An 11,659-nucleotide genomic window follows, 5' to 3' on the forward strand; every position below is an offset into this window, starting at 1 on the left:
AATTTTAAACATCACTAGTTCTTTTGCATGAAACATAGTTAAGTATGTCATATGGCCATATTTCATGGTAATATTTTGTTAATATCGCATTTTTATCGAATCAGTATGAAGTTCTTCTTTTTTCGCTGTAAGATCATGATTCGAGCATAGATTTAATGTTTCAATGATAGAAAGTAAAAAATTTATAAGACTTATCTAATTTTCTTGATATAGGCATTTAACCTGCCTTGATATGGGCATTCAGAACCTGTCTCTTATTCCAATATCTTAACATTTACAACTTTGCCAAAAGCATCAATTTGTTGAATTTCCGATTTCCAGATGAATAAGAAAGAAAAACCATTAACATTTTTCTTTACAGAATCTGTACGCACGATAATTAAAGTTCAATATATTCTAACAAAACTGACAAAAATCTTGTTCGAATTTTTAAATTTTTTCGACTTTATATAACAATTTCACTTTTTAATGCCATGTGATAAAAGCGCATTACCCTCAAACTGCACTGATTAGATATGATGAATCTCCAGCCATATCGTCAAACGGCTGTATGCGCATATTACCCAACATGCGCATTTAGGAACACTTCCCCCTAGTACTTATGGACCTTACAAATTGAAGCTATGTTGTGCCCTTAAAAGACGCTCAGGTTAATCTAGTGATGGTCATTGACTCAATGATTCAATAAATTATTTTTGTGATAAAAAAAGGGAGATTTTTAAAACTTTGCAATTAAGGTTTTTAACGCAATCATAAAAGTACATCAAACCAGAATTTTGTTGATAAATATCAAAATAAAAAAGAAATCAACCTTCTGCTTTTTAGTCTTCCATAAAAAATCAATAAAATTTCCACATCTTAACTTGTCAAATTTTCAGATGAAAGGAAAAAGAAGAATTCCTAAAAATCCTCTGACCTACCCAAAAACCGAACCGGCTTGGATCAGTTGAAAATAAAGACGAACGAAGTGATGAATTTTAAATGGTCATCAATAAACAAAAAGAAGAAAAGAAACACACAAAAAAAACAGTCGAAGCCAAATTGAACAGCAGCGAGAAACATATAAAATTTTAACAACCAAATAAACTCCGGTAGCATTCGAAGGCGCGCGAGTCGGCTTTGTTCTTTTCTTTTGCTTCTCGCTTTCCGATCCCTTGTTTCGTCTTACCTTTTCTTTGGCACCGCTTGGTTTCTTTGCGTTTTTTTATTTTATCCTCCATTTCCTGGTCCAACTTGACTTTCCAGCGCTGAAACACTTTGCCGGAAAACTTTTGCTACCTTGTTGGATTCTGGAAAGCTGTTCTTCGTTCCCCGGCTTCGTCGTTTAGAACCGACGATTGGTGCCATTTATGGAAGCACACTTTTGCCTTGTTCCCCTTACTTTCACATCCCCTCGCGCAGTCCCCGTAGTTTATAATTAAAAACTTAATTTCTTGACAGTCGTAATGATGGAGCACTGTGTATGTGGGAAGTGATAAAAGAAAAAGTTTTCAAATTGATAGGTACATAGCAGAGTGGTGGGTCCAGTCGTGGAGTGAATCGTAAAAAAATATTCTTCTGTAATAGCAACTTGAACATTTTTCATAGAGACCGAAAAAAAAACTGTTCGCAAAAAGGTTTGAGGGAGTTCTTTGAGAAAAAAAAAACGAAGCCAAGTCCTTAATTTCCCTGGAAACTACAACAAAAAAAAATCTTTAATTACACGTTCTCTGAACCTGGCCCTGGATGATGATGGTGCTACATTTACTGCCTTCCCTCCTTTTTTCGGTGGGAAAGCACAAGCAAATTAATGATCAAATTATGTTGAATGATAGCCTCCGGAAGAGGTTGTGGGGATGGCGCCACCAAAACTGCACCATGGCGGAGGAGCGCCTCCGTTGCGAAGTTACGCTGTCCGACTCATTAGCTCGACAAGGTCCTAGTAGCTCCAGCTTTCTGTTGCTGACGAGTTTCAGTGGAGCAGAATCTTCCCTTTTAATTTGATTTACGGAATAAAACAAATTTTGTCTTTCATGTTTACATGAGATGTTCAAGTTTCGGCAGAAGTTAAGTTCCGGTTTGTGTTAATCTTGTTTAATGCGTCAAACAAATTTCGAAAATGGAATTTGGTGTACATAAATATTTACATACATTAAGAACCAAATTCCAATGAAATCATCGAATTTCGACCATTAACTTACTTCACTACAAAATGACTATGAAAATGCCTCAAAAGTTTTTGACATACACTGGAAGAATTCTTCACCTGAACGTTACGTGAAAATGTACATGGATTTTTGCCACCATGAAAATTACGTGGAACCTATGTACGTGAATTTCAGGTAGCAAACAGAACTCGCACAGCAAGCAGAATTCACGTAATTTTCATATGAGTTGTGTGTGAATATAGATCGAATGTGAAAAGCGATTCGTTCTGCTACATGCGTTTCACGTAGATTTCATTGTTACATGAACGCAATAATTTTATTAGTTTAAAAAGAAACGTGCTGATTTTGCAGGACATTTCATTTATTCCAATACACGATGTATTTTTTATTTTCACTTTGGAATTTACACTTCACTTATTATTTTAAACATTGCTCTTAAATTTTACCGACTTTTTTCGGTGAGTTTTAATATAAAAAACCAAAATTCTACCAGTTGTTCAGACATTTCGTAATCTGGCAAGTCTTCTCTCCAGCCTAGAATCTCACGAAGCGTTTCTGTACTAGTTCCAGTCTACTTATATGGACATAGTACATTGGCCTCCAGACTATACTCGCGAAATTGAATCTAGATATTACCAAACTGACATACAGACTTTTGATGCTGTATGGATCTTCTAATTCCCCAGCAAAGCGTGGCACTATACCGAAAAGTGCAAGTCCATCCGATACCAAGTTATTAATGTGGTCTCTGAAACTAAATCCGGAATCCAAAGTCCAATACGCTGGTAACTCTTTGAATGTCATCCCCGCCGAGTGAATACCTGAACAGGATCGGAGTATTGCTTCTGGTAAACGAAATCGTTGAGCATTTGGAGATGTTCACTTTTAGCTTCGATCCGTTCACAAAAGCAGGTATCAGGTATCAGAATGGGGTAGGCTTAATAGCGGCACGTTATTCAAACATACGGGAAAATTGTGCCTAGCCTTTTTTTTATCCAGGATTTCATCATTTACCTGAGAAACCTGGAAAACCTATAAAAGGAAGAAATAAATTCAATCTATTTAAGATGGCATAAAGCCTTTCCACTAGGGATTATTAGCATTAAAGCTCTTTTCTACATTCGGTAAGGAATGATAGAATGTTTTTTAAGTTTAATTTCTTAAACTCAGATTCGCTTAAAGCGTAAGATCCCAGAGTACGAAAACGTAGTCTGGCAAATGAGGGACAGTTACATATAAGATGGAAAGGATCTTCCACATCTGATTCACAACTACCACATACTGGAGATTCAGCACGCTGAATGTTGTGCATGTGATAGTTGAGTTTACAATGACCGGAGAGTGCTCTGATCAAGATGCTGCAATGAGATTTATTTAAAGTTAATAAGTAACTCGATATGATTGGAGATGGTTTTTCTAAAAATAATTTAGTTTGACGACAAGTGTCCAACTCTTCCCAGTATCGTTCATGCTGGTTAGAGGACCAAGTTTGAATTTGGTTTCTGAACCAACATGGTGATATTGGGACAGCCGGCTCTGGTCCGTAAAATTCCTTTTCCGACCCAGCTCTAGCGAGTTCGTCGGCGCATTCGTTTCCAAAAATTCCCTTATGTCCGGGTACCCATAGAAGGTTTAATCCATTGCCTTCAGCAAGTTCTTCGATTGCTTTCCGGCACGCGATTACCAGTTTTGATCTAGAACTGGAAGCACTGAGTGATTTGATAGCTGCTTGGCTATCTGAACAGAAATAAATTGTTCTGAACATAATCTTCTTTTGAAGTGCAATTTGCACTCCATACATAATAGCATATAGCTCAGCCTGAAAGACTGTACAATATTTTCCTAGAGGTTGAGCACATTCTATGTTCAACTCGTGACAGTAAATTCCTGCACCTGCCGTTTGATAATGAACCGTCAGTATAGAATACAATATGAGAGGACATTTGGTCCTCTACGAAACCTGATAACCATTCTTGAGGAGAAGGAAATTTGACTTTAAACCCCATGTAGGGAATACTACTCGAGAGTGTTAAATCGTTTGGCGCTAGATTAAACTTGTTTAATTTAACTAATTCAGGCCACACATTTGTATGACTGTAGTGAACGATCCGGACATCCCCAAAAGACACATTCTTTGAAGGTGATTTAGTTTAGTCCGAACTGTTGCAACTTCTCCTTCCTGCCACCACACTAGACACCCATAGGCCAGAATTGGTCTTACTATTGTGGAGTAAATCCAGTGAGTATGTTTGGGTTTGAGTCCCCAGTTTTTTCCGATTGCACGTCGGCATTGTCCGAAGGCCATGCATGCTTTTTTGATTCTGAATTAGATGTGATCAGACCAGTTTAATTTGGAGTCAAGAATGACACCCAAATATTTAACTTGATTAGACACGGTGATTTCGGAACCATAAAACAGCAGAGGGCGCACCCCGCGGGTGATACGTTTTTTAGTAAATAAAACAATATTAGTTTTTAGAGGATTAACTGAAAGTTCTACATGAGAACACCATCGTTCAACAGAGCGCAGAGCTTGTTGCATTATATCAAATAATGTGCTTATGCACAAACCTTTTACCAGCAGAAGATAATCATCTGCGAATCCATAGGTTGGTATTCCACGGTCATTGAGTTTTCTCAACAAGCCGTCTGCAACTAGGTTCCACAAAAGAGGTGATAGTACACCTCCCTGTGGGCAACCACGTGTGCTAACTTTCGTTATTGAAGCCTGTCTTAAAGACGAATGAAGATTCCTGTTACTTAGCATTGCGCTAATCCAGTTAGTTATAACACTAGGCACTCCATGAAGTAGTGCCGCATCCATTATTGATGTAAACGAGACATTATCAAATGCTCCTTCTATGTCTAGAAATGCTCCTAGACATGATTCTTTCTGTGAAAAACTATTTTCAATATTATGTACTACGTTGTGCAGAAGAGTTAATGTTGATTTTCCTGTTTGGTATGCATGTTGTGTCGCATTAAGCGGATGTTGGACAAGGCATTCTTGCCTGATATGATGATCAATTAAACGTTCAAGTGCTTTTAATAGAAATGAACTTAGACTAATAGGACGAAAGCTTTTGGCTTCGTCGTATGATGATCGTCCCCCTTTAGGGATGAATTTTACGGCTATCTGCCGCCAAAGTTTAGGAATATATCCATGAGCAAAACTGCTTATCATTATTTTTCTTAATATGTGTTTGAAATGATCGAAACCTTTTTGAAGCAAAACTGGAAATAAACCGTCACTTCCAGGAGATTTGTATTGAGCAAAACCATCGATTGCCCATTTGATCGATTCTGTAGTAACTATTTTCCGAGCAAAATGCAAGGAATCTAGACTTCCAGAAAAGAACTCAGGCTCTATCGATGAATCTTGATCAACACATCCTGGAAAGTGAGTATTGAATAGACAACTTAATGTTTCTTCGTCGTTTGATGTATAATCACCACAAGGGGTTTTAAGGTATGAAACCTGATAATCTTTTGATTTGGCTAAGACTTTATTTAACCTACTTGCTTCGTGCAAGCCTGAAATGTTTGTGCAGTAGCTATGCCAACTTGAGCGTTCGGCAGCTCTTGTTGCTTTCCGGTAAGCTCTGCGAGCCAACTTGAACGCATCAAAACCTTCCGTGCGCCTTCGGTTCCAAAAGCGTCTGCAGTTTTTTCGTAATTTACTGAGATTTGAGTTCCACCATGGTGTACTGTTTTTGTTGAATTTCAACGTTCGTACGGGACACGCTTCTTCATAAGAATTTAAAATAATTTCGGTGGTTTTTGCAACCACTTCATCCAACTCAGAAGGAGTAGTAATTTCAGGTGTATATCCATGAAATTTAATAGCAATATGCTCCAAATATAGGTCCCAATTAGTTGTTCTTGGGTTTCTGAATGTAATTGTTTCTAAAAACTCACCTGAGTGTTCAAAATAGATAAACCTGTGGTCAGAAATTGATTCTTCGTTAGGCACATGCCAATTTGAAATTTCCTGAGAAATTGTTCTAGAACAAAGTGTGATGTCAATCACCTCTTCTCTGTCACACCTAACAAAAGTTGGTTTATTTCCTACATTTAGAATTTCTAAATCAGTGCTGCTTAAATATTCCATTAAATTTAAGCCTCTCAGATTGATATCTGAGCTACCCCATACAAAATGATGGGCATTGGCATCACAGCCAATTACAAGAGGTATATTTTGTGATTCACAGAATGAAATGACATTTTTTAAATCATCCGTAGGGGATGATTGTTCATATGGTGAGTATGCTGAACAGTAGATGTATTTTCTATCAGGCAGCGAAACCTGAACGACGCAAATGTCTCTTGTTGTTAGATTGGGTATAAGTGTTGCATTTAAAGAATTGTTTATCAATATACATGCACGAGGCATTATTCAGGCATTAGTCATTCCAATTTCACTGAACACAGTAAAGTTTGGTTTGAGCAAATTCCCTAAGTAAAAACCCGCATGGAGCAGTATTATACAACGACTATTCTCATTATCTTCTTCCCGAGACACACAAAAGATTAGTTCTATAGTTTTGGATTATTAATGTAAGATAAGGCTTATCATTTTTTCATGAAATGGAATCGTTTGGGCGCACATTACGATACAGGGAACGGGTCGTTAAGTAGAGTAACCATTCGTTTTTTTGCTTTTTTCTACTCAATTCATTATCAAAATCATACGTGTTATCTTTAGTTTATCTTTCACTTTAAAGATTTCTGATGGTACAACGTATCTTCTGAGAATCGTTTAGCGATAAAATACGTGTTATCTTCAGTTTATCATCCATTTTGAGACGATTCGTTTAATGTATGTATGTATGTATGTAAGGGTCCCCCATCGGTAGCAAGGTCCTGCCTATGTCTGTGTGGCTTGGCCTTCGAACTACTTCTAGGGCTTCCACGGCCGATGGTTCGTCGAAGGAAGGCATCCAACCTTCAGAAACCTACAATGGTTGGCAACCCACTCCGCTTGCAATAGTTTCTTCCGGTTATACCCAGATGCATTCCTTCTAATAACTATATAGTTATTGGATCTGCATGATAAGGAATAACATAATACAGAAAAATATTTCAAAATGAGCATATTATGGTAAAATAATATGAGATGATGATATTTAAAACAACAATCATAAATATAATGAAACAATAAATGCAAATAATAATTTTTGAAAAGGATACATTTGTGAAGTGATACCCCATCTCATAGTGGGGTTTACTCCGTCAGCCTTGCAGCGAGGGAACCAAAATTACATCGATGATAATCATAAAACTTATTACATATGCATTTTTGAACAACGATAATGGAGTACAAACAATTTGGCAACGCTGAGAGAATTTCACAGCCAAATTCGATTCCAAACCTAACGTGTGATTTCCTAAAAAATTACTTCTACTACCCGTCACTGGTAGATAAATGCGCGCTTTTCACTATCTTTCAAGAACAGAGAAGAAAGATAAGCCACTCTTGACCAAATTTAATAAAATAAACACAAAAGGGAAACAAAGAGAAAGAGAGGAAAAAATTGGAAAGCTCTCACCCGGGTCCTTCTTTGAAGTGTGACGAAGCCGTTCCTCGCCTGCTATGATCAGCAGCAGGAAACTTTTCACAATACTTTAATTTCATCGCCGGCGCCTGATTCCAACTCATCACTTTATCCAAATACTTCTAACACATTTTCTTATTCTTCTTTGAAATTTTAAAATATTTTGAGCACAAAACTCCGACGACAATAGGCACAACACCCATCACCAAATCGTCGGGTCTACCGTCAGCCATATTTTTTTCAAACACTTTTGCTAGCATTAAACGCGAGCAACCATGACTGCACAGGAAAATTCCTTGAAAATTCAATAACAACAATTTCACACAACTCCCAACATTTATCACTTCGTTTGTTTATCTTATTAAAATAGAATCTCAGACTTAGTCCAGTACATCAAACAGTAAATACATCTCGACGCACGAAACTGCAACTGCACGATCTACACGCAACGAGAGCACGACGCAGACTCGATTTTGAGACGATTCGTTTAATAGTCACTAAATAATGCCGGTAAATGAAATTTTAAGATATTCCAAAATAACAAGTCATAAATGGGTTCTTTTCCATTTTATTGATAACATCTTAAACGAACAATTCCATAGATTTGTACTTTTAAGCGAAAAAACACGAGTCATTAATAAGTTTTCTAATTCTAATTCTAAATAACGTCGAATCCATAAATCTGCACTTTTTACCATGAACCGATCGTTTTGCCGCAATTTCGGACTACTTTTCGTAAATTCGATATTTTTTCGGCCAAATAACTGTGCACCTTCTTTTCGTCAGCTAACTTGCGGAATTGGACTATGTTTTGCGGTCCAACGCGCATCGCGACACGTTCATCCACTTTCTCTGTACAGAAAAATAAAACAGATAAAAAACATTTATATACTAATTAAAAAAATAAGTAAGTAATATAGTTTTAATTGAAATAAAAACAATGGATAAACTATAACAAATGAAATAAAAAGCAATAAATTCAATTGAAAATAATGATAAATTAAATGACAGTTATGGTATCAATTAAGAAGATAATTTAGCAGCATTTAGACACTTAAAATAAAATTATTCCTCACCACATATGAATTCCAAGATGTTTGGATCCATTTTTGCGAGGCAGGGTACGCCAACGGACCATCGGGATTCCTGACCTTTGGGAAGCGGTGTGAAACTTCTCAGGTAATGATGAGCGTTTTGAGCTTGTCTATTCCGATTAGGTGCACAGCTAATGTTCCTGCGGAATAATAGATTTTTTAGTGCCCCGCAGTACTTTGACCACCTCCGAATTCGTGACTGGCTTAGCAGGTTGATGATTACAGATGAATTTGGCCATCGAATTTAGCAACTTACTTGGACGAAGTAAATGGCTGGAACATCTTCATCTTATGAATCGTTGGGAGCTCTGTTCTCCAGATATTTGGAGGGTCATAGCAGAGAACGCCTTGGTGTGGCTATGATGGTCGTTTGGGGAGTTTGTTGATCAAAGTTTTTGATAATGGTAGTTGATTGCCCATGGCCGGTCCCAACTGACTGGTATTATCAACTTACGTTTCATAGCATTATTTATCCTCTTGACGACGTTTCTTTGTAAACTTTTTGAAGTAGAAGAAATGCTTGGAGTTTGTAACTGAAAATTCACATAAAAAAATAAAAATTTGGAATTTTAAAAATATACCAATTACAACTAATTACCGTCATTCTTTCAGTCTCGTCACTAACAGCTGGACTTCAAGGCTTCAAGCAAGTTGGTTCAAATCGATAAGCTGTGTGGTGGAATTAGAACAAGTTTTTCAGCTATCCTTTAAGGCTATGTTTGAATTAATGAAAAAGTACCTCATAAGTTTCGGATTCGTTAGAAACAGTTCCAGAAATCGCACTGTCTAGATGAAAAATTGCTACCTTCCTGGCCGCGATTTCAGTGATGTGGAATTTGATAACTTTGACTGCACTGATAGAATGGTTTTCGGCTGTTAATTTCAATTGCCCATAGAGAGTTGTTTGACTTGACTCAGCTGGAAGTGGAGTTCTTGGTACTTTTAGTGGCCTTTGGCAGCAGTTTCGATTCATTTATCGGAGTTTGTTCCGGAGTATCCAGAGCTTTAAAATCAACCTAAAAATTGAATAGAAAAATCAATAAAGAACTTGTTTTTACGAAAGTTAAATAAATCTCACTGTTTCATCGTCTGCGATTCATATTCCAATAAATTACATTAAATGGAATCTCGACTCGCACAAATTCTGATCTGTGAGCGTGAGAAACCGACTTTCTCCTCAGCAAACATGCCCCCAAATGTTGTTCGCTGTACATCCCGAAAAACCAATTCTATTTCTTCCTGATAGCCGCGCGGCTACTGTTCGTTTCTCTGCTCATGCTGTAGCAAGTGTCCTTATAAATACCGTAGTGCAAATAGCGTCTGGAAATGACGAATCCTTTTTGACGTTGAAAATGCAACAATCACTGAACAAGCCATAAACAGAACTTCTTGTATAGGGGTGAAATCTCGCCTGTTAACAATGTCTGTGGTAGCACTTGCCTTCCGAAACATATACACCATTTCCAGACTTGAATATGTTGGTGACTGCATGGAAAAGGACCTGTTTAAAAAAATATAATAGTCATGTTACAAAATATACCAACCAAATAAAATACACATGACGACTTACAGTTAATCTCTCATTGTCGGTGGACAAAAGTATATAATTGTCCGTTCAATAAACTCTGAATTGTCACCATTTCCATAGCTGAAATTCAAACTCTCCTTAGCAGTTCCACTTTAAGGTAAACTTGGCTGCTGTTAATGGTGTATGGATTTTCCAACCGCACAATAGGAATGTGAGTTCAATTAAAAACCGGAACGGCGCCAGGCATTCCACTGGCTGCTCGCATTGCGCCCAAAGTTGCCTCACTCTAAACTCCGGATTAAAGAACCAAAAACTGTCACTTTCAGCGAAGGCACCACCTATATGGAAGCCGTCCAACAGTACGCCGGTACCGTTTCTACATCACCTCCGGATGGATACCTTAAACGACAGCTTTCATGAAGCTAAAGCTTGTGTTTTTCATTTCCAGCATCGCGAATAAGTCTGGGATAATTTTCGATACCACTTGGCTTCCTCCAGCCCGCTGTTATCGTTTAAGTTGTCGAGCAGTTTGTCCATACCTAGAAAAGATTAAGAACATTATAACGTTAGTTTTGAACGCGACTTAGAGCCAAATTCTCCTACTTTAGATTATAAAATTCTGATTTTCATCAAAATTTCGCTTTGAGGTTTCTTCAACTTCCATTTTGTTTTAGATTTTTCCGTTTGTTGTCAGTCAAGACACACGATTCATAAAGATGCACTACTACTGAGTTAATTTTTACAACTATTACTTGTATCTTTCGAAAATATTTTTTTATCGTTTCTATCGAAGACGCATCAAAAATAGAAAAGTTAGTTGAAAACAAGAAGATTTTTGAACGATTACACGTATAGTAACTATACGGGTAATCAGAACATAATAATATCAACGATTTAGCGTACGGTATTTGATTATGCGGGAAGTTCCATTTCGGAAATAGGATTCTTGGACCAAGGCGATTGATGCAGTTCCATTAAGGATTAAGCGACATAAGTTAAGTGTAGCGGTTCTTTTGTGCTGCAGATTTATCTGTGCAACCTTAATAGAAAGCATTTCTATCAAAGAATTCCACACATATTTCCATCACACACAAGAACCACTGCACCTTCATATCAACGCATGAAGCGGGGTATCCCATACAGGATGAAAATTTAAAAATCGTGTGTATAATCTGAATCCCACGAGTTGCCAGGAAAAATACGGCCCTTTGCACCAGTGCCTGGCTATAGTGCAGACCTTAACAACGTTCTGCTTAAGATAGGATTATTATACACCCTCCTACCCCCACTTTGGGGCCCGCAGGCACAGAACCACCTTGAAGCGGGTGTTTACAA

At 37.4% G+C, this 11,659-nt stretch overlaps 1 protein-coding gene across 3 annotated transcripts; it reads right to left on the reverse strand.

The window, feature by feature from the left end:
- Positions 1-8,314: 8,314 nt before the first annotated feature.
- LOC129739032 (uncharacterized) lies at positions 8,315-9,806 on the reverse strand. Of its 3 annotated transcripts, XR_008735726.1 has the most exons (5): positions 9,536-9,806; positions 9,395-9,465; positions 9,053-9,329; positions 8,779-8,936; positions 8,315-8,554 (listed from the first exon to the last, which is right to left on the reverse strand). XR_008735726.1 is itself a non-coding variant. In XM_055730407.1 (4 exons), the coding sequence occupies exons 2-4, from the start codon at positions 9,082-9,084 to the stop codon at positions 8,394-8,396; spliced, it is 351 nt and encodes a 116-aa protein (XP_055586382.1). In that variant the 5' UTR covers positions 9,085-9,465; positions 9,536-9,806; the 3' UTR covers positions 8,315-8,393. The 3 variants fall into 3 exon arrangements, 2 of the variants coding, with proteins under 2 accessions (XP_055586382.1, XP_055586381.1); XM_055730407.1 differs by having other exon boundaries at positions 9,053-9,465; XM_055730406.1 differs by having other exon boundaries at positions 9,395-9,806.
- Positions 9,807-11,659: the final 1,853 nt, after the last annotated feature.

Source organism: Uranotaenia lowii, chromosome 1, assembly GCF_029784155.1.
Source record: "Uranotaenia lowii strain MFRU-FL chromosome 1, ASM2978415v1, whole genome shotgun sequence".
NCBI lineage: Eukaryota > Metazoa > Arthropoda > Insecta > Diptera > Culicidae > Uranotaenia > Uranotaenia lowii.

What these genes read in the sequence shown, in the direction of transcription:
- LOC129739032 (XM_055730407.1), bottom strand. Translation starts at nt 9,084, where the DNA reads ATGAAGATGTTCCAGCCATTTACTTCGTCCAA. An exon ending in CAGCCATTTACTTCGTCCAA is followed by an intron (nt 8,937 to 9,052) that starts GTAAGTTGCTAA and finishes ATTATTCCGCAG; the next exon opens with GAACATTAGCTGTGCACCTA. An exon ending in CATCTTGGAATTCATATGTG is followed by an intron (nt 8,555 to 8,778) that starts GTGAGGAATAAT and finishes TTTTCTGTACAG; the next exon opens with AGAAAGTGGATGAACGTGTC.